Source organism: Nicotiana sylvestris, chromosome 9 (assembly GCF_000393655.2).
Source record: "Nicotiana sylvestris chromosome 9, ASM39365v2, whole genome shotgun sequence".
NCBI lineage: Eukaryota > Viridiplantae > Streptophyta > Magnoliopsida > Solanales > Solanaceae > Nicotiana > Nicotiana sylvestris.
The window spans coordinates 36,210,849-36,234,875 of record NC_091065.1 but is presented as its reverse complement, the minus strand read 5'-3'; the positions used below and the strand labels follow the sequence as shown (position 1 = coordinate 36,234,875).

Genomic DNA, 24,027 nt, shown 5'->3' with positions numbered 1-24,027 from the left:
CCTCGGGGAAATAGACTTGGTATTGACTATAGGACCAGTGGAGTTCGAAATAACTTTCCAGGTACTGGATATGGACACGTCTTACAATTCTCCTCGGAAGACCTTGGATTCATGCGACAGGGGTTGTACCTTCCACTCTCCACCAAATGGTGAAGTTTGAATATGAAGATCGGGAAATTGTGGTCCACGGAGAAGACGAACAATCTATTTATCGGGACCCATCCATCCCATATCTTGAAGCAAGGGAAGGGAGTGAGCACACAGTTTATCAGGCTTTTGAAGTTGTGCTGGCAGAGCAGTATGAAGAAGGAAAACCTTGCCCCCAACCTTTCTTGTCCAACGCCTCAATCATGGTTGCTAAAGAAATGATCCGACGGGGATTCAGACCAGGGAAAGGGCTTGGACGAACGCTGCAAGGAATAACGGAACCCATCACCTTGCCTTCCACTAAGAAACTCTTTGGGATAGGTTTCCAACTCACTCCAAAAGATGAGGATTGGGCGAAGAAGAGGAAAAATGAGGGTTGGAAGTTGCCTCGACCATTGCCACATTTATACGAGACTTTCGTCGGACCAAAATACATTGAATAAGAAGACGACGAGGCTTTTACGGCCGAAGAGATCGAAGAAATATGTGGGGCAATGAGAGAAATGCTTTACGAAACCCACATGGTTCAACTGGGAGAAGGCACAAGCACCGCTGAGATGCTATATGTGGGGCCAAATGCTAAGCTTCATAATTGGGAGGCCACACCATTCCCAACTAGGCAGGAGTCCGGGTAGACCTGTCCTGCCACCTTTCCTGCATCACGAGTTATCCCAGGATGTAACTCGGATGTTTTTCTTTAGTTTCCTGTTTTGAATTCCTGAATTATAAACCTTGTTATCTTCCCAATTCCAAGGAATAAAATTAGTGTTTCATCATTTTTTCCTTTATTCTCTCTAATTTTTGTTATTTTTCCTTTATCTTTTCCTTTCAGTTATAATAATGCGGCTTTAAATAATATGACATGCTTGCGAACTTCACGCCCAGATCCTAACGAGCTGTTTAAATATGAAATAATGAACCAAGAACCGGAATATGACGAAGAAGAGGCTTTTAGGAAAATAAATCGAGAATTGGAACACTTTGAGAATAAACCTAAGCCGAATTTCAAAGACACTGAACCGGTTAATTTGGGAACTCCTGAAGAAATCCGAGAGACCAAAATAAGCATCCACACGGATGAGAAAATGCGAGACGCAATAATTCAACTCCTTTTTGAATTTAAAGATGTGTTTGCTTGGTCATACGACGACATGCCAGGATTAGGTGTTGATCTAGTGGTGCATAAATTGCCAATTTACCCTGATTGTCCTCCAGTTCAACAGAAGAAGAGAAAGTTCAAGACTGATGTCAGTGATAATATCAAAGAAGAAATCACAAAGCAGTTGAAAACATGTGTAATCTGGGTAGTCCAGTACACTACGTGGTTGGCTAATGTAGTTCTGGTACCGAAGAAAGATGGGAAGACTCGGGTATGTGTGGATTATCGAGATTTGAATAGGGCGAGTCCCAAAGACAATTTCCCATTGCCCAACATCCACATCCTTGTTGATAACTGTGCCAAACATGAGATACAATCTTTTGTAGATTGTTACGCTGGATATCATCAGGTGTTGATGGATGAAGAAGATGCCGAGAAAACCGCCTTCACTACACCTTAGGGTACTTACTGTTATCGGGTTATACCATTTGGTTTAAAGAATGCCGGGGCAACTTACATGAGAGCTATGACTGCCATTTTTCATGATATGATGCATTAAGAGATAGAGGTGTATGTAGACGACGTGATAGTCAAGTTCAGGACTCAGGACGATCATGTCCAAGACTTGAGGAAATTCTTCGAGAGGCTGAGAAAGTAAGACCTGAAGTTGAATCCGGCTAAATGCACCTTCGGAGTCCCATCGGGCAAACTTTTGGGTTTCATAGTAAGCAGGAGAGGTATCGAGTTAGATCCAACAAAGATAAAATCTATCCGAGATCTACCTTCTCCAAGAACGAAGAAAGACGTGATGAGTCTATTGGGCAGGTTAAACTATATCAGTAGATTCATTGCCCAGCTAACTAGCACATGTGAGCCCATATTCAAGCTATTGAGGAATGATGCAGCAATCAAATGGACGACTGAGTATCAAGAGGCTTTTGACAAGATCAAAGAATATCTTTCAAATCCTCCAGCTTTGGTCCCGCCAGAGCCAGAGAGACCCCTGTTCTTGTATCTGACGGTCTTGGAAAATTCTTTTGGTTGTATCCTCGGGCAACATGACATAACCAGAAAGAAAGAGCAGGCAATCTATTACTTAAGCAAGAAATTCACCAGCTATGAGGCCAAGTACACTTTGTTGGAAAGAACGTGTTGTGCTTTGATGTGGGTCGCTCAAAAATTGAGACACTATCTCCAAGCTCATACTACTTACCTCATAACCAGGTTAGATCTGTTGAAGTACATATTCCATAAACCAATGCCTACTGGTAGACTAGCCAAGTGGCAAATCTTGCTTACTGAATTCGACATAGTCTATGTCACTCGCACGACAATGAAAGCCCAGGCATTAGCGGATCATTTGGCCGAGAACCCGGTTGATGAGGAATACCAACCATTGAGTACTTATTTTCCAGATGAAGAAATAAACATCATAGAAGTAGTCTCGAAAAACGCTCATGTTTGGAAGATGTTCTTTGATGGGGCCGTAAACACCAAAGGTGTAGGAATTGGGGCAATCTTGATCTCACCCACTGGCTAGCACTATCTTGCTACAACGAGGCTTCGTTTCTTTTGCGCGAACAATACAGCTGAATATGAAGCCTGCATCATGGGCATGCATATGGCGATCGATCAGGATATTGAAGATTTGTTGATTATGGGGGGATTCTGACCTGATTATCCGGCAAGACCAAGGTGAATGGGAAACTCGAGATGTCAAGCTTGTTCCTTACCGACAGCACGTGGAGGATCTCGGCAAGCGATTCAAATCAATAGAGTTCAGGTATATCCCGCGGTGTCACAATGAACTAGCTGACGCACTTGCCACCTTAGCTTCAATGTTACCTTACCCAGGCAACGCCTACATCGATCCCTTGGAAATCCAAATCAGGGAAAGACACGGTTACTGTATTGTAATCGAGGCAGGATCAAGTACCCAGCCATGGTACCATGATATTAAGAGGTTCTTAAAGACACAAGAATACCCCGAACATGCTACTGGAGATCAAAAGAGAACTATTAGGCGGCATACTAGTGGATTCTTTTTGAGCGGCGAGGTATTGTATAAAAGAACCCCAGATCTCAACTTGTTAAGATGTGTTGATGCCAAGAGGTGGGAAAAATCATGCATGAAGTACACGCAGGAGTGTGTGGACCTCATATGAACGGGTATGCCCTGGCGAAGAAAATCCTTCGAGCTGGGTATTATTGGATGACCATGGAGAAAGACTGTTTCAGTTTCGTCCGGAAATGTCATCAGTGCCAAGTACATGGAGATTTGATTCATGCACCTCCAACAGAGCTACATCCCATGTCTGCACCTCCATTTGTTGCTTGGGGCATGGACGTCATTGGGCCAATTGAGCCAAAAGCCTCAAATGGACACCGATTCATATTGGTTGCTATTCATTACTTCACAAAATGGGTCGAAGTTGTCACTCTCAAATCGGTCACTAAGAAAGCCGTGGTGGATTTTGTACATTCGAATCTTATCTGTCGTTTCGACATTCCTACAACTATCATCACAGATAATGCGGCAAACCTGAATAGTCACTTAATGGAGGACGTATGCGAACAGTTCAAAATAACGCATAAGAACTCCACTCCTTATCAGCCCAAAGCCAATGACGCTGTTGAAGCGGCAAACAAAAACATCAAGAAGATTTTGAGAAAGACAATCCAGAGTTCCAGACAGTGGCATGAACAGTTACCTTTTGCCTTGCTGGGATATCGTACTACAGTGCGCACGTCAGTAGGCGCAACCCCATACTTGTTGGTTTATGGGACCGAGGCTGTGATACCGGCAGAGGTAGAAATTCCTTCGCTCTGGACCATTGTCGAAGCAGAGATTGAAGATAGCGAGTGGGTTAAGACTCGATTGGAGCAGTTGACCTTAATTGAGGAAAAACGAATGGCTGCGGTCTGTCACGGGCAGTTGTACCAACAAAGAATGGCCCGCGCTTACAACAAGAAGGTGCGACCCAGGAATTTTGAAGTAGGTCAACTGGTGTTAAGGCGCATTCTTCCACATCACCAGGAAGCGAAAGGAAAATTTTCTCCTAATTGGAAAGGTCCATACATCATCAGGAAGATATTACCAAGAGGAGCATTATATCTGGGTGATATTGAAGGAAATGATCCTGAAACAGCTGTGAATGCAAATGCGGTCAAAAGGTACTATGTATGAGTTTACTTCGGTGATGTGTTGGCACATTTGAGATGACGAAGGCTTTTATTCCCGCTACCCAAACACTATCAACTCTTTTTTACAAACCCTTCGAGCCAGTTACATTTCTTTGGCTACCCTCTTTGGAATCCAAAAGCACCGCTAAAAAACAAGGAAAATCAAGAACAAAATGATAGGCCTGAACTACGTTTGACTTGATTTCGAAAGGATACGTAGGCAGCCTCTCTCTGGGGTTCAGTCACACCAAAAATAAAATCCAATTTTCCCTGAAGTTGAAACTGAGGCCCACCAAATGGTTCCAAAGTTGTAATTTCATCCACAATTCTTTTACCAAAAACCAAGTATAAGTACTTCGGATCAATCGCCAAAGGCGGGGGAAACCAAGGAATATCATTGTTGGAAGCTGACGCATTCTAAAACTGAGAGAAATAAAATAAGAGAGTCTTGTCGGTGAAAACCTTCGGGCACCATGAGGCGACCGGAGCAGAGAAATCGAAAATGAGAGAGCTTGTTTAATAAAAACTCGCAAAGAGTGTTATCAGGCATTAATGAGAAGAGAAATGAGAGAGGTCGACTAGCAAAAACCCGCAAAGGGCGCTGTCGGCCGAAAAAATGATTCCATCTCAGAAAGTGCTGGCAAGGTTCCCTGGTTTGGAAACATAGATCCGTTTTGGTTCATAAGGAAATGCAAGTTCATGAGGGTCGGGCATCCAGTCCAAAAAGCATGTCATGTCAATTTAAAGTCAGCATGTGCCTCAGATAAGTCTTTCTTGTCCCGAAAGGGACGCTTCTCTTTTAAATTCGTTTCTCCGCTCTTTGTTTACCTTTCCTTGAATCCCTTTAGTTTTTACCCTAAATTCCAAAATGCGTTGGAAAGAAAATGTGGCAGGACCAGTTTCACAGAGCTCAGTTTAGCAAAAAGTGAAGAAAATATCCCGCTTCAGTGGTGCGTCAGTCCAATCCCGACTGATCATGATGTTGATTGCCTTCAAAGTAAAGACACACACAAAAAAAATATCCCCAACGAGTCTGCTCCAGTAAAAATCCCCAACGAGTCTGCCCCAGTAAAAATCCCCACTGAGTCTGCCTCAGTAAAAATCCCCAAGCGGAATGGGATGGAAGAACCAAAGCCTTACACGGGCGAATCATCACAAAATCCGGAAATGCGAGTCTGATCAGTTTGAAAGGGGGTCGCCTATGAATCCAATCAATGGTGGAGTTTCTCAACAGAAATGAGGCCGGGACCAAGTAATTGGAACGATCAAAGCCACCAAACCAACCACCGTTTCCAAACTGACGATTGTTCTTTGTTTGGAAAATTGAAACAGGTGCAATCCAAAGCGACCGTGCAAGAAGCAGGTGCTACCCAAAAGGAAAAGAAATGCGCGAGTGCAAGAAACAACTTTGCAACAAGGAATCAATCCAAAAGGGAAGTTTCCCCAATTTCTCTCCTGCATTTTACTAAACAAAAAATGAAAAAAAATATAATAAAATAATAATAAAAAAACAAAAAAAAAAACAAACAAAAAAAACGAAAAGAGAACTAAAAAGAAGATTCAAAAAGGGGGTTTAGTTTAGAAGCCCCAAAATCAATCCTTCACCTGTTAGCCGACATTAGGGCTCCAATCCCTGAGTTGAGCGATTTCATTTTAGCCGACATTAGGGCTCCAATCCCTGAGTTGAGCATTTTTCTTTAGCCAACATTAGGGCTCCAATCCCTGAGTTGAACGATTTCCTTTAGCCAACATTAGGGCTCCAATCCCTAAGTTGAGCGATTTTCTTTTAGCCGACATTAGGGCTCTAATCCCTGAGTTGAGCAATTTTCCTTTAGCCGGCATTAGGCTCCAATCCCTGAGTTGAGCGAATTTTCCTTTAGCCGACATTAGGGCTCCAATCCCTGAGTTGAGAGATTTTCCTTAGCCGACATTAGGGCTCCAATCCCTGAATTGAGCAATTTTCTTTTACCCGACATTAGGGCTCCAATCCCCGAGTTGAGCATTTTTCTTTAGCCAACATTAGGGCTCCAATCCTTGAGTTGAGCAATTTCCTTTTAGCCGACATTAGGGCTCCAACCCCTGAGTTGACCATTTTTCTTTAGCCAACATTAGGGCTCCAATTCCTGAGTTGAGCGGTTTTCTTTAGCCGACATTAGGGCTCCAATCCCTGAGTTGAGCGAATTTTCCTTTAGCCGACATTAGGGCTCCAATCCCTGAGTTGAGCGATTTTCCTTTAGCCGACATTAGGGCTCCAATCCATGAGTTGAGCGATTTCCTTTAGCCAACATTAGGGCTCCAATCCCTGAGTTGAGCGATTTTTCTTTTAGCAGACATTAGGGCTCCAATCCCTGAGTTGAGCAATTCTCCTTTTAGCCGACATTAGGGCTCCAATCCCTGAGTTGAGTGATTTTCTTTTAGCCGACATTAGGGCTCCAATTCTTGAGTTGAGCGATTTTCTTTTAGCCGACATTAAGGCTCCAATCCCTGAGTTGAGCGATTTTCCTTTAACCGACATTAGGGCTCCAATCCCTGAGTTGAGCTATTTTCCTTTAGCCGACATTTGGGCTCCAATCCCTGAGTTGAGCGATTTTCTTTTAGCCGACATTAGGGCTCCAATCCCTGAGTTGAGCGATTTTTCTTTAGCCGACATTAGGGCTCCAATTCCTGAGTTGAGCGATTTTCCTTTAGCCGACATTAGGGCTCCAATCCCTGAGTTGAGCGATTCTCTTTTAGCCGACACTAAGGCTCCAATCCCTGAGTTGAGTGATTTTCTTTCAGCCGACATTAGGGCTCCAATCCCTGAGTTGAGCGATTTTCCTTTAGCCGACATTAGGGCTCCAATCCCTGGGTTGAGCGATTTCCTTTTAGCCGACATTAGGGCTCCAATCCCTGAGTTGAGCGATTCTTCTTTTAGCTGACATTAGGGCTCCAATCCGTGAGTTGAGAAATTTTCCTTTAGCCGACATTAGGGCTCCAATCCCCGAGTTGAGCAATTTTCTGTTAGCCGACATTAGGGCTCCAATCCCTGAGTCGAGCGGTTTTCCCTTTTAGCCAATATTAGGACTCCAACCCCTGAATTGAGCATTTTTTACCTTTTGAAAACATTAGGGCTCCAATCCCTGAGTTGTGTATTTTAGACTTGAGGTTTCCAATCCCCTCATCAATTCTGTAGATTTTTATGGCAATTAACTCACGAAAGTTTCCTAGTGAAACTGGGGCAGAAAATTTCGTTCGTTTGTTTTGTTTGTCTCAGCAGGTTTGACCTCGAGGCGCATGGATCGAGATGACCTACGGAGTGATTCTCAATCCAGAATAAAGAAAGGAAGAAAAGAACAAAAAGAAGATGTTCCCAGATTAAATTGCGGGTTGCTCAAAATTTGATTAAATTCCCGAGCTCCGTCAATCCCGTCTCACTCAATGCTGCAGAAATGAACAAGCGCCTACAACTTGCGAGCATCAAGATTCGGATCGGAGTCTACAAGCAGAATCAGCTAAGACCCAAGATCAAGTTGCGAAAGAATTATAGATAGGAATCTTGTAACTAGCGGTTGACAGGCATAAGTAGTTAGTTCAGTTTCAATTTTTCTTTGGTTGTAATAAGGAGGTTGGTAAAGCAGTAGCGGCAACAGCAGCAGCAATAACAGCAAGCATTGAAATCCCATGGTAGTCCCAGCTACCAAAATTTCCCGAACTACATTGACCTGATTCCTGTTTAGCCCAGGATATGTAGGAAATCTTTGAAGCAAAGATTCGGTCAAATCTTTCAAAAATGTGCTTCACACGGAGTAGTCAAACAGACAAAAATCGCTCGTATCCGCTCACTTCATCTTTGCACGAAAACCCTTCGTGTTTTCGAACAAAGAGGGGCAGTTGTGAGCACGTGATTTTTGTTTACACGACAATTACTCCAAAAGAAATCGAAAAATAAAACAAATTGTCTTGTTGTACAATTTTTGGAATTTGCGTGGCATTTTTGGTAATTATTTGTAGTTCTTGTCTGTGATTGTTTAGTTTTATCAATTAAAAATACAAAAAATATATGTCGCGGGTAAATTTAGGATCTTGTTCTACTATTAGGAATTAATTAAATCGTATTTGGTTTTGAATGAATAAAAAATCACAAAAATATTATCTTTGGTAATTTTGTCATTCTATTGTTTAAAGGTTGATTTTTGTTTAATTAATATATGATATTGTGTGTTAATTATTACTAAAAAATCAATTAATGTCTTGTGATATAATTTTAATTTTTATATTTTTTATAATTTATTTTTAGGATTTTTTGTAAATTCGGATGTTAATTAGAAATAGGAAAAGAAAAGAAATGAGTTAAATTGGACAAAATCGGAATTGGGCCATTTGAATTGGACCTAAAATCAAGCCCAAAGCACTGTTTTGCCCGGTCCAGATCAGCCAACCTCAGAGAACGTCCAAACGGCGTCGTTTTGATCATACTTGATCTGGGCCGTTGATCTCAGATTGACCAACGACCAAGATCACATCTCCATACCCACGTTTTAACCCGACCCGTCTCACCCAGAGACCCACCGGTCTCCCATACGGCGTCGTTTCCATTAAGTTGATTGATCCAGGCCATTGATTTTGAATGATCTAACGGCCTAGATCAAATTTCCCCCTAACTATATAACCCCAATCCCTTACCCCCACGCCTCCCTAAGCCAGACCCCCTCCCTCATCATCGTCTCTTTCCCAAACACCCTCAAGAACCCTAGCGTCACCCTTCCGTTCCCTCACCATAAACCCGGCGACAACAATGTCGGTGACCACCAGATTAACACCCCTAGTGCACCTCGACCCCCTGGACACGGATCTGCAAATCGTTGGTCTCAAATCTTCCCCCATCGTCTCGAATCTTTATTTGAAGATTCGAGCCAAACCCCAACCTATGCCAAACCACCCCAAATCCATACCAGTTACTCCCCTAACCTCCCTTGTGACCAAACCAGGTTTGGTTTGGTTTGAATCTAACCAGAAAAGCTCGGACCCCAAATCAACCCCCCAAGAACCCTAGAAATCCAGAACCTGGGTTTTGTCCAACTAAACGAAGGGTTGGGGTTTTAATAGACCTTAATCGAGGTGTTCTCAGTTGAGAACACTTTGATTAAAGTCTGTTCAACCCCAAAAGAGGTCCGATTCAGAGTCCAAGACGGGTTCGTCTAACTTTCAATTTCTTAAGGTAATTTCTTTTCCTTGTTAGTCCCATGTTGTTGTCTGTTTGATGTCTGTTTACGTGTTTAAATGTCAGTTTGAGTTGTTTTCATTTTGTGTCGACTATTCTGTCCACCTCGCCCGGACCTGTTATTTGGTCGATTTTTTCTCTGTCCATTGATGAGTGTATGTGTTCAAACTATATAATCGATTGGATTTAGTCTAATCGATTAATTAGTTCTAGGGCAATTCTTCGTTTCTAAACTCTCTTTTAGTCCTCACCCTCCTTTTCTTTTCAGTCTACACTCAGCTCCCTTTTAGTCTACTCTTCCTTCAATCTATCAGTCCCTCCCCTTTTCTTTTTTGGGTTCTGCCCCCTGTTCTTCTAAAACCCCTTCCCCCTTTATAGCCATACACAGACTTTCCCCCCTCCAGCTCTTAGAGCAACTAGTCCAATAAAAATACTGAATCCTTCCCATGTGACCCTTCTGTTTTTCCACTCAAAAACGCAAAAGAAAAGTATTCCCCATGAGATTCCCCCTGACAGCCCTCTTTTCATTATTACAAAGGTTTATCCTTTATTAAATTAAGCAAGTATGGGCAACATGAGTATGTCCTGACAGCACATGCTGTCCATTTTACTTTAATTCATTAAAAACTACAATGCACATGCTGTCCAAGATCTAAAATGAGTAAACATGCCAGCAATTTTATATCAATTCAAACTAAACTCTGAATCTATATTAAAACTGCAGCTATAACCAATCCTTAGATGATTTTGATTCAACTAACAAACTACAAATAGTTATAATCAATTCTCAGCTGATTCAAACAATGCCTCAGTAAACAAAATTAAACAGCATGAGTCATATTACTACCATTCCAAACTTAAACTAATCGACGACATATATCGAATAGACTACGCGAATTACAACATATACAATCAGTAGCAAATGATTAGAATCGAACAGTATTAACAGGTGGTTCAAATTGTACTGAGCTGAAAATTCTGCTTTTCTTCACTTTTTCTGTTTGAAATCAGCATTAACTGCTCTATTCTATTGAAACTTAGGTTTCTTTCCTTGAGTGTCTGAAAATCAGAAACTTTTGTTCCACTGTTATTGCGAATCCACCTATTTCTGCCTATTTTCAACTAAGCCTCTGGAGTCTTTTGGTTTGGATATTGGTATTGTGTTCATTGGTTTATTTCTATTTGTTCACTGGAGTTTATTCTGTCTTGGTGCTACTGCTGCTGTTGACTATAGTTGTCTGCTGAACATCTACTGCTGCTTCCACTGATCTTCATCTCCTTTTTTTGCTTTTCCAAATACCAGGTACACAAACTGAATACACTGGTACATTTTGTAAGCTACTCGAAGCATAAATGAGAGAAATGAGAAAGATTTGTAGCTATAGTTTAGTGTAGTTTTGTATTGTCTGCATTTAAACATTCTATGCACTGCCTATGCAAACTCTGTTTACACATTGAATCTCATTTTTATGTATGTTGGCTAGTTGCATGAACTAGAATCAGTTGGTGGTCGTTTATGTATAACATGGGCTTTGTCCTACAGCAGTTCAAGTCGTAAACTATTTGCCCGTAGGTTTTCAGTTAAATGGACTGATAGTTAATTGTAGCATCCTGCTAGTTCAATTTGGTCGATTAAACAACATGTTCCAAATATGTATCAGGCTTTAGACGATTACTTAATAGTTCAAACTATTTTAGTTAACAATTTGTTCATCTGAATCCATAAAAATAGGTTTCATTTAGCTACCACTTTCATTTCGGATTCTTAAAGGTCGAACATATGTAGAGTCATTCAGCCAAGCCTGAAATCTAAAAGAGGATGGCACAGGCCCAGTTTTACCCCTTATACGTCGGACCTGAGCCCATAATTGTTAATCAACTGCTCTTTTTGTATCGTTTTCAGAATTAACGATTAACTTTCGGAATTCAACTATAATAACTCGGGAGCATGCAAATAAGTTAGAACTCTTGTTCTTTCATTATAGAGACGAACGAAATAGAAAACATAGTCACTATAGGTCAATCCTTTTTGATAATGAGACGAGTCTCGCCAAATAAAAATGCAAATTGCGGGGCCCTCAATAATTGGTCATAATAAATACTTAGAATTTGGGATGGGCCGTTTAGCGAATTTCACTGCCTTCCACAAAGATAATAACGCGTTAGACTCTTTAGGCGCGATTTAATTAAATTACATTCTTAAATTCGGGTGTGTATTTATGTGACACAAATCCAAATCTCAACGGAGTCGGAATGTATTAATAACCACGGGCGCATTGATTGCGACGTGGTCCGAAACGCATTTTCATGACGTTGCAATTCCATAAAAGACAAATGATAATACAAGCGGTTTAAATTTAATAAAAGCACACAAGTCATGACATGTATTAAAAATCAGATATTTAACCATTATAACAATTTAAGCGACCGTGCTAGAACCACGGGATTCGGGGGTGCCTAACACCTTCCCTCGGGTCAACAGAATTCCTTACTTAGTTTCTGGTTCGCAGACTTCATTTGGAAAGTCGAATATTTTCCTCGAATTTGGATTCAAGATAAACTAGTGACTTGGGACACCAAAAGCCAAACCTTTCCCAAGTGGCGACTCTGAATTAAATAAATAATCTCATTTCGAATATTGTCACTTAAATTGGAAAAACTCTCTCGCGCATTTACCCTTCGGGGCGGGCGCGCAAAAAGGAGGTGTGACACATGCCCCATCACTTCTCTCAAAATCCTTATCTCACTCAAAACATGGGTCTAGAGCATCCCTTCTTCCCTCCTCAAGAGTTGACAACCCTAAATCCAATCTTGATGCCCTGGGAGCTTCCTCAAAATCCCATGCAACAAGAATTGCCAATTAACCCAGGTCTAATGGACCAACAGGTCCCACAACCCCATATGCCACAAGATATAGGAAATCAAGAGCAGGAAGGGATGGAGGGGGAGATAGATCTTATAGGGGAATTAATGGTAGAGTCTTCAAACCTAGATGAAGTAAATGTGTATCTATTCGAGAAGAGGCAGAGAAAAGTCTTATTCTAGCATGTCCACCTTCACTATTCAAATGCACAATGGACATGAGGCCACCCCAAGACCCCACTATAGGGAAATTAGCCATAATACTAGTTGTAATGACCCGGCCGATCATTTTGACCTCTAGCACGTCGTTTGGCAATTTTAGGTCATGAGCAGCTTCACTTCAGGTATTATGACTTGTACGCATGGTCTTAATTGAATTCCGGGAAGCTCGGAGTTGATTTTGAAAGAGAATTCTCATTTCGGGAGCTTTAAGTTGAAAGAATTGACTAAGATTGGATTTTTGAGTAAACGACCTTGAAATTGGGATTTGGAGGTTCCAGCAGGTTCGTATGGTAATTTTGGACTTGGGCGTATGTCCGAATCGAGTTTTGGACGGCCCGAGAGCATTTCGGCGCCTATTGTGGAAGTTAGCATTTTAGAATAATTTCATAAGTTTAGGTTAAAGTGCCTTTTAGTGTTATCAATGTCTGTTTGGGATTCTGAGTTTGGGAATAGCTCTGTATGGTGATTCTGGTATTGAGAGCGCGATTGGAAGTGAATTTGGAGGTCCGTAGGTCATTTTGGGGTCATTTGGCGAAAGTTAGAAATTTGAAGGTTTTTGGGAAGTTTGACCAAAAGTGGACTTTTTGATATCGGGGTCAGATTCCATTTCTAGAAGTTGGAATAGGTCCGAAATGTCAAATGTGATTTGATAGGTTTCAGCATCAGATGTGGAAGCTAGAAGTTCAATGGTTCATTAGGCTTGAATCGATGCGAAATTAGTAGTTTCAATGTTATTTGGAGATTCGAGACCTCGAGAAGGTTCGTGTTATGTTGTGTAGCGGGTCGGTATGATTGGACGGGGTCCCGGGGGGGGGGGGTGTTTCGGGTTGTATCGCGCTCTTATTTGATGTTTCAACGTCATTTCTTTGGGTATAAATGGTACCATATTAAGAAAATGAGATCCAGATTCAGTTTTTATTGAACCATTAGGTCCGTATCGTAATTACGAAGACATATAAAAAAGAATCGTCGAATTTGAACATCGTATAAGGAAGTTATGCTCATTTCTGTGTCGGGAAAACTGCTGGTTTCTGGTGTGGCGCAATTGCGAACATCTCTATCGCAATTGCAAACTTTTTCCAGCCCTTCCTTGTTCACAATTGCGAAGGATTTCTTTTTTTTTGCGAGGGTTCGCAATTGCAAACCCTGGATCGCAAATGCGACATCTGCAACTTGTTTTCAGTTGTGTAACTTAGGTTTTTGCTTTATTTTATCATATTTTGAACCCTAGTCCAAGAGTGGGTGATTTTGAGAGAGGATTTTCGTACCAAATCATTGGGTAAGTGCCTCTAATTAATTTTCAACTATGTTTTGTGATTATACCTTTTAGATTTAACATCAAAATTCATGAGAATCTAAAGGAAAATTTGGGATTTTGAAGAAAAACCTACAAATTGGTATTTTTGGATTTTGACCACGAATTTGGGCATGGAATTGGAAATAGATTATATGTTTGAGTTCGTGGTATTATGGGTAAATTTTATCTTCGAAATTTTTTGGAATCTGGGCATGTGGGCCCGAGGATGATTTTATCGACTTTTCGAGCGGAGTTGAGAATTGTTATAAATTGGATTTTAAAAGAGTATTAGAGTATATATTTATGGGTTTGCACCTTTATTGACTAATTTTTGAGCGCTAGGCATCGTTTTGAGTCGTCGGAAGGGCTTGGGAGTCGTTTATGGAGTTTCGGAGCGAGACGAGTCTCCTTTCTAACCTTGTAAGAGGGAATTGTCCCCATAGGTGAATTAATTGGATATGTGCTTCTATTAGTGGGGGCTACATACGCACGAGGTGACGAGAGTCCGTGCGTAGCTGCTATTATGCTTAGGTCCGGGTAGTCTAGGACCCAAAAGCATGCTTTACTTGTAATATTTGCAATCTTGTTGACAATTTAAAATGCTTAAAACATATCGAACGTATAAATGAATTTGTAAATGACTAGACATCGTTTCTTGATTTTTTAAAAGAGAAATTACCTTTTCTTGAATAATTGCTCCTTGATGAATTCTTGAATGACTGCTTGAATGTGTTTATCTATTGTGGAACGGGCCGAATGCCTCGGTAGGTTATAAATGATGTTGGATGGGGCCGTACGACCTCGACATGGTTTGCTTGACTTTCAAATCTATAAATGATGATAGTCTCTTTGTCCTGAGATAAATGTATAAATGACGAAAACAAATTTGGAAATTTCCTATTAATAAAAGAATTGTTTACTTGTCTCATGCTATTGAGTTAAAGTCATTTTTAGGAGAATCCCCGATAATACATATTATTGGTATTATTATTATTGGACCCTTAGTAAGTGTCAAAGTCGACCTCTCGTCTCTTCTTCTTCGAGATTAGATGGGATACTTACTGAGTACACATTATTTTTGTACACATGCTACACTTGCTGTGTATTTTTGTTGCACATGCACATGTATCTCTAGTGCCCTAGTGGGCATAGCAGCATGGTTGATATGGAGATTAGATGAGCTGCGCTTCTTGAGACGACTTGCAGCAAGCAGAGTCTCTTTCGTATTACTGTATTTACTTTCTATCGAATTTGTATTCCGGACGGTTATTGTATTACATTGTTTCCTAGAGATAGCTCATGCACTTGTGACACTAGGTTCTGGGATGATTATGGGATTATTCAATATTAAGTTTGTTAAAGACTTCATATTTATTTCTGTGAATTTCATTATTTATTATTTAATGTATAAAAATAATAATTTCAACAAATACTAAAATGAGAATTTAATTAACTTCTTGGTGTTGGCTTGCCAGACAGTATGTCCGGTGCCATCATGACCCTTAGTGGATTTTGGGTCGTGACACTAGTTCCCTCGTTAAGGAGGAACCCAGTATTCCCACAAGGAATTCAGTCCAATGGTCCCCCACATCACCCTCATCTCCTAATGAATCGTGCTAAAAGTATTATTATCTGGAATATTAGAGGAGGAAATAATGCAAAGTTTAGGAGAAATTTTCACAAATTTATAGCCACTCACCATCCTTGCATGGTCACCTTACTTGAAACAAGGATGACAAACCATGATAGTCTCATGAATGAATTTGGTTTTTCGAATATGATAGAGGTCCCAGCAGAGAGACAATCAGGTGGTATGGCTGTGATGTGAGATACTAACATGGTGCATGTCAATAATTTTGTCAAAAGAAACAATGAAATTCATGCACTGCTTGAGGTATTCTCTTCTCAACAATCTTGGTTATTTACATCTATTTATGCTAGTACAAAGATTTCAAACAGAAATAACATGTGGGATAATATTACTAACATTTTTGATAATTATAAAGGTGTTTGGCCATTGCGCGAGGATTTCAATGATGTTCTAGTAGCAGATGATAAACTAGGGGGTAACCCTATAAATAAAAGAAGGGCTGCCAAATTATAGAATAGGATTAATTATTGTAAGCTAATGGACCTAGGCTTTAAAGGTTGTAAATATACATGGTCAAGTCACAATAAAATAAACAATAACCGTATTATAGAAAGATTAGATAAAGTACTAGCTAATGAAGAATGGGTAAAGATATTCCCCAAAGCATCTGTAATTCACTTGCCAAAAACCTATTCGAATCACAATCCTATTCTTCTAGAATTAATTCCAAAACAGACAAACACCCTTCCAAAACCCTTCAGACTAGAATCTTATTGGTGTGGCCACCCCTATTTGGTAATATGGTAAAGGAGTGCTGGCTTGATTCCAACTTTGTTGTAGCCTCCAATAATTTTAAGAATCGTATTATTGAATGAAAAAATACAACCTTTGGAGACCTTTTTAGGAAAAAGAAAAAAAATCTGACATGATTAAAGGGAATACAAAAGTCTAGCTCCTATGGTTTAAGCACCTTCCTTAATAATCTAGAAATTACCCTCAAGTCTGACTATTATAATATCTTAAAAATTGAAGAAGACTTTTGGAAATTACGTTCTAGAATAAGCTGGCTCAATGAAGGAGATATGAACTCAAAATTCTTCCACATTTATGCCGCAAATAATAGAAGAATTAATAAGATTGTATTTTTCAAAGATATTGAGGGTAACTGGATAGATGAATCACAAAAAATCATGGACCACACCCTCTACTATTTTGAGCAAATTTTCACTACTAAACACATATATTCCTCTTGGTCAGCTATTAAGAATGACCCCCCTAGTTACAAAATTTGTAACTTATCTTCCTTAGACAATCCTTTGTCCCAGTCAGAACTCAAAAAAGTAATTTTCAATTTTAAACATTTTAAATCACCCGGTCCAGATGGTCTTCACCCGTTCTTCTTCCAAAAATATTGGCAACAACTAAAAGCCTCTATCACAAATCTTTGCCACCAAGCATTTGAATCAGGCAAACTACTAGAGGGGATAAATAAAACTTACCTCTGCCTTATCCCAAAAATTCCCAACGCAAATAATTTGAAAAATTTCCGACATATTAGGCTATGTAACATAATTTATAAAATTATTTCAAAAACCATAACCAATAGACTAAAACCCTTTATAGAGAATTTAATTTGCCCTTACCAAGCTAGCTTCATCAAGGGTAGACGTACTAGTGATAATGCTATTATTATTCAGGAACTAATGCTTAAAATGCACAAACAAAAAGGAACAAATGCTAACTTAGTTATGAAAATAGACCTAGAAAAGGCTTTTGACCGATTAGAATGATCTTTTATTTATAGAACCCTTCGTCATTTTAATTTCCCTCTAAAAATCTCTTCCTTAATTATCTTGTATCACAACTAGCAAAATAGCAGTCTTAGTTAATGGTAGCAAGAGTGGTTTCTTCTCTCCTATTAGAGGTATTAGACAGGGAGACCCCTTATCTCCTTATATTTTTATCCTTTGCATGGAAATGTTGTCCATCCAAATCAACCATCAAGTTGATATTGGTACTTGGTCTCCCATCAATATGGGAAAGTGTCACGACCCTAACCCCGAACCCGGTCGTGATGGCGCCTCTCGTGAAGACAAAGCCAGCTAGTTTAACCCAAATCAACTTTTAAAGCAGTTAATCAACATGAAAATAGTCTAAACATGATTTAAACAATACTAAATAGCGGAAGTATCGATAACAAATGCGGAAAGTTCAACCCGACACAGCCCTAACCGGGGTGTCACAAGTCATGAGCATCTACTAAGGTATAAATACAACTGAAAGTCTGAAGTGTACAAATATAGACTAATGAATAAAGAGAGAGAGAGAGAGAAGCAGTGCTGCAAACGCCGGCAGCCACCTTGCTAAACTCCGATGACTCTACCTCCGATCAACCAAAACCCACTACCGGGTGTATAAATACCTGAATCTGCACACAAGGTACATGGAGTAAAGTGAGTACTTCAACTCAGTGAGTAATAATCATAACTAAAGTCTGAATGGTAAGAAATCACGTAAAGCATATCAGGATGTTGTATAGAAGTAGTTCAAATCCAGTAAGAAAGCAGTGAAGTTGTAAAATCTCTTAAAACATCTTAGCTCAGTTTGAACTTCTTTGAAAATGACTTTTTCAATAGTTATGCAAATGAATGCAAAACAATTAGTGCAGATGAGCACAGAAATCCGCCCCTCGGGCACAAATACAATTTAAACAGGTAAATGGCAGGCAAATAAGAAAAGATAAGCACATAAGGTTCGCCCCTCGAGCACAATGTCATCAATTTCTCCCCTCGGGCAATATCTCAGAACAGTACCAGCCCCTCGGGCTCAATCTCAGAACAATACCAGCCCTTCGGGCTCAATCTCACATCACAATGGGTATCCGTGCTCACTGGGGGTGTACAGACTCTGGGAGGGGTCCCTTACGGCCTAAGCACAATATCAAGCCATCTCGTGGCATCAAATCTAGGCTCTCGGCCTCATATCAGTCAAGCCACCTCGTGGCATATATATCTCAGGCCCTCGACCTCATAAACAGTATCAACAAGCCACCTCGTGGCGTACATATCCCATGCCCTTGGCCTCAAATCAGTACCAGTGTTTCCTCACAACTAGGCCCTCAACCTTACTCAGTCAAAAATACTCACAAGCCCCTCGGGTATTAGTAAAACAGTATTTCTCAGCCCAAAACATCATTTAAAATATCATTTAAGTCTCAAAACGGAGTAAAAATGGCCGAGTAGTAAAACAGTGGAAAATAACATGACTGAGTTCAATTAATAAGTTAAAACAGTGAGGAAATAGTAATAAAAATCCCTGAAGGGTTCAAATAATTGGTACGAAGCCCAAATATGGCAATCAACCCAAATCATGATGATAACATATAAGTTTCAGTCAGATACGCGGTAAAATCATCAGTCGGGACGGACCAAGTCACAATCCCCAATAGTACACGACCCCACGCTCGTCATCAAACGTGTGCCTCACCTCAATATAGCACTACGATGTGAATCCGGAGTTTCAAACGCTCAGAGCATCATTTACAATTATTACTCACCTCGAACCGGCTAAATCTCTAACTCCCGATGCCTTTGCCCCTCGAATCAGCTTCCACGCGCGTCGAATCTATCCAAAATCAGAACGAATACGTCACAATATGCTAAGGGAACGAAGCCCAAGCAAAAACAATCAACAAAGGGCACGATTCCCGAAATTATCAAAACCCAAGCCTCGAGCCCACGTCTCGGAATCGGGTAAAATTTACATTTTTAGAATCCTCACACCTTCACAAGTCTAACCATACCAAAATTATCCAATTCCGGTACCATTTTGGTCCTTCAAATCATTAATTTTTATTTTTGAAATATTTCACAATTTTCTTCTCAAATTCCATCCCAAATCACAAATTAAATGATGAATTCAATGATAGATTCATGTGCTCTAGCCAAATCTGAGTTAGAATCACTTACCCCGATGAATTTCTTGAAAAACATTCGAAAAATCGCAAAAATCCGAGATCTCTAGGTCAAAATATCAAATAAAACCCAAAACCTCGTATTTAAAGAGTACCCCACAGATTTCCACCTCCGTGGACCGCACAAAATCGACCGCGGTCCGCACAAAACCAGTGCAGTCCGCACAAAAACGACCGCGGCCACACATGCTTTCCTCTGCAGTGACATACTTTAGTATTTTGGCCATTACCTTCGCTAAAGATGTCTAAATTGCGATATCTTTACCTTTCTAGAAACTAGACACGGAGGACTACAACTTTTATTTTTGAATAATCTCAAAATTCCTTGTAGATCAAAAGATATGAGCTTCTGAAGTAGGACCAGTGGAGCGTTCCGTACCGCGGCCGCACAGCATTTTGTGCGGTCCGCACAGCACCTACTGCGGCCGCACTTCATTTTGTGCGGTCTGCACAGCACATACCACGGCCACACTTCTTTTTGTGCGGACCGCGCGGGTGGGTTCCGAGGCCTGCAACCCTTCTAGACCTGCTACAGCTATGATTTTCGGCCTAAAACATCCCGGAACCTACCCGGAACTCCCGGAACTTCAAACCAATTGTACCGACACATCCCATGACATCGTTCAAACTTGTTCAAAACTTTGGAACACTCACAACAACATCAATCACCAATTTAACATAGGATTCAAGCCTAAGAACTCTAAGAACTCTTAAATTATGCTTTCGATCAAAAAGTCTATCAAATCTCGTCCGAATGACTTGAAATTTTGCACACACATCCCAAATGACACAACAAAACTACTGCAACCCCTATATCAAAATCTCGCCTATCAACCGGAAAGCGCTGAAATCTCAATTTCGTCAATTCAAGCCTAAACCTTCCACAAACTTTGAAAATGCATTCCGATCACGCTCCTAAGTCCCAAATCACCTAACAGAGCTAACCAAATCATAAAAAATCCAATCGGAGATCATATACAAATAAGTCAAATATTGGTCAAACCTTTCAAATTTCAAGCTTCCAAACTGGGAACTGTTCTTCCAAGTTTATTTCGATTATCCTGAAAACCAAAACCAATGATTTACATAAGTCATATTGCATCACACAGGGCAAGTCATGCTCGAGAACTGGCGAGCGAAATGCAAAAGCTCATAACGACTTGTCGGATCGTTATATCCTCCCCCACTTAAACATATGTTCGTCCTCAAACGTGCCCAGAGTTGTTCCAAAAGCCAACCAATTGCTGAATAACCTCACCACGCACATACCCGGGGGTGATCCCACGTCACCCTATCTCACATAGGTTCGATAACACAATATAACTGAAATTTCACAATCCATCCTAGTCCATAAACCATAGAACCACATTTCCTCTTCTAAAATCATCAACACGATCAGAATCTCACATTTATACTGTGAATAAGTCCGAACAAGCTGTAACAAACCATATATGCTATCTCCGGTGCAATCCCATGATATACCACATAACTCAACACTTGTAGTGATAACTTCTAACCACATTAGTTGCACACAACATCCACATACCGATAGAAAAGCTCTTATCAAGTAAAGTCTCATTCCAACACTTTCATATGCTGCCAATGATCACTAAGACACGCGGTAAGGCATAACCATTTCCCAGATCAACCATTCATGAAACCACTTCTTCCTTGGCAAATACCACAACAAATTTCCGAACCGAAGCTCGATACTATCCTTCCAATATGCTGAAATCGCATCCGTTCGTATTTATTAATGATCCCCAATGATCTCCTCTAATCCAACACATTACTCTTGTGACATGACACATCTATACAGGCCTAAGCCACAACTTTCACAATACACGCACCAATACGCAACAGTCCTAACATAGTCAAATTATGAAAATGACTCAAATGAAAGAGCTGTAACTCAAGTTCACCAGTACCACCACAACACAAGGCTAAGAACCCATCACACATCATAGGAACATAACACATGAATCTAACCCGCAGGGTCATAGCTCCACATAACTTCGTTGCGATGTGCGATCCTATCCAACACTGCTCCACATGAACCACCTTAAGTCACTATGCTCGAAATCGACAACCACGCACAATTCGTTGTCTGGAAACAAAACAAATCATCATACCCACGGTGAAGCAAATAACATACACCACAATAACCCGAAAGGACATAACCAATACGACATTCACCGAACAATACCCAATCACTCTTCCCCCTCGACTTCCACTATGAAACCCCAATAGAACCGCACCATATGTGCCCACAACCAACAAATCATAACATCTCGCAACATATAAAAGTAACTCATGGATATCCCTAGATTACTAATAAGCTCAATAATAATCGAATCAACACACCCCTCAACAGTACAATTTAGAGCCAACCAAACCGGCTCAAATTAGAACACGCATCCACATTGGCCTGCCAACGAACTCCTTATCACAAAAATACTGGAGCTGCTCTTCAACTCCTTTAACTCTACTGGTGCCATACGATACGATGCCCGACATCAAATCAATACCAAAATCAACAACCTTGCCCAACGACATGCCCGGACATAAAAAACATATCCAAAAAGTCCCTCACCACCGGAACTAAATCAATGGTAGGAGCCTCTGCACTGACATCTATCACGAAAACCCAACTAAGAAAAATAATCCTTCTCAGCCATCCGCTGGGTCTTCGAAATATAAAACCACTCCACTAGGACATAATCCGTCGAACCTCGCCACTCAATCCGTGACATTTTCGGCATAGCCAACAGCGTCGCCTTAGCGCAATAGTCCAGAATGACACCACACGGAGACAAACAATCTGAACCCAATATCACGCTCAAAATATAACATACCAAGCAACAAAAATTCTGCTCGGGTCTCCAAATCCCGATAGTCATTAAACAATGACAATACACACGACTCACAACCACCACATAGCCTGAATACGAGAACTTCCCGTCTCCAACTCCATATGGCCCATGAATCAACATATCTGGTCCCAATTCCGCTGTCCTAATGCATACCACACCTCAAATACCCAATCATTCCACGAGAGATAATCTAGAATTTCTCTGTGCCACCAAGCAAACTAGGATATCAGCAGTCGATCTAACAAGAAAATGTTGCAATACTACCAAAGTATCATCAACTTAATCACATTGCCCTTTTTGAAACATGTGCCCTCGTCAAATCACCCCAAATTAGCAATATCATTTCCTTAATCATCCGAAGACCCTTTCTCTAATTATCTAAAGCTCGTTCCTCTAATTATCTGAAACTGCCCGCGCCTAAGAGTTGTGACCTTCCTTTCAGAACCGAACCGCAACCTTACACACGCGATTCTCAATCCTTCACCACATACCGCATAACCCGTAACATCCTAGGATAACCATGAGAACTTCATATCCCTTCCGAACCACAAGCAACTATGCATTCCACTAGCCAAGAACTTCCAATTGATCTCATCTAGAAGATAACCACTATACATCCCATGCTCCTCACGCCAATAGGAAAAATATACCTCTCTAACTGTGGTGGAAACCATCTAGAACTCCCCGAATTCCTTTTGCACAACACTAACTCATCAGGACTGAATCCTTCTAACTCAACCGAGCTACACATGTCACTAAAACCCTAAAGAATTGCCGCAAAACACCTGCAGAGACTCGTTACCTCGAAAACACCCAAGGAACTAATAATATCCTTACCATACCGATCTGGCCTACTACCACACTATCCTATCTATTCGAGTTTCCCTCTGATCTACTGTCAGCTTGACACTTCTTCTTGCTACAACGCCACAATTCCTCAACCCAGACTCACCACGCGAGACCCAAGCACAAAACCACACCGTCCAAGACTCATAAGCCGCTGAATATTCCCAAAAGCACCACATTCAAAATACTTTACTCTAAGAAAACTTCCTGTGAATCTAAATCCGTTACCTTTACCTTCCTAATATTGATACATAGAATCCCATATTTAATATAGAAAATACCACAAGTCTTGACATTTTCCAATGAAAACTCAGTTTCTAACCACATATACAACCTTAAAATTCCCCATTTTACATGTAGAATCTTGAACGTATTAGAACCATTCTCAAGAGTTATTCACTCTATTCAAATTGCGATTAGCCTGACCAAACAAACAGAACCACTTATGCCCCAATAGAACTTCGAACCGCTGAGTGTAACCTCATCTTAGAACAACCAAGCCACTTCCTACTCTATGCACCGAGCATCCATTACCAACAACTCAAGACGTTCCGTGATTCTCATACCTTATGAAGCATAATATAACCTCTGTCAAAATTTTCCTTTACTCGAGCCATCCTCGGTCTCAATTTCCTCAAGCAATAACTGAATCACCAGCACGCCCCAAACTGGAACCAACATAGCACCTAACCGTGCAATCGCCTAATCAATAGCAGACTCCCCCGCTTGGCTCG

The 24,027-nt window shown here is 40.7% G+C and overlaps 1 protein-coding gene across 1 annotated transcript; it reads left to right on the top strand.

Moving 5' to 3' along the window:
* The first annotated feature begins 3,803 nt into the window (after positions 1 to 3,803).
* LOC138877438 (uncharacterized) lies at positions 3,804 to 4,433 on the top strand. The gene is made up of 2 exons (XM_070157047.1): positions 3,804 to 4,166; positions 4,284 to 4,433. The coding sequence occupies exons 1-2, from the start codon at positions 3,804 to 3,806 to the stop codon at positions 4,431 to 4,433; spliced, it is 513 nt and encodes a 170-aa protein (XP_070013148.1).
* Positions 4,434 to 24,027: the final 19,594 nt, after the last annotated feature.

Excerpts from the sequence above, each read along its gene's own strand:
- LOC138877438 (XM_070157047.1), top strand. The coding sequence starts at position 3,804 with ATGGAGGACGTATGCGAACAGTTCAAAATAACGCATAAGAACTCCACT. Across the intron at positions 4,167-4,283 it reads AGGAAAAACGAATGGCTGCG|GAAGCGAAAGGAAAATTTTC; the intron begins GTCTGTCACGGG and ends CCACATCACCAG.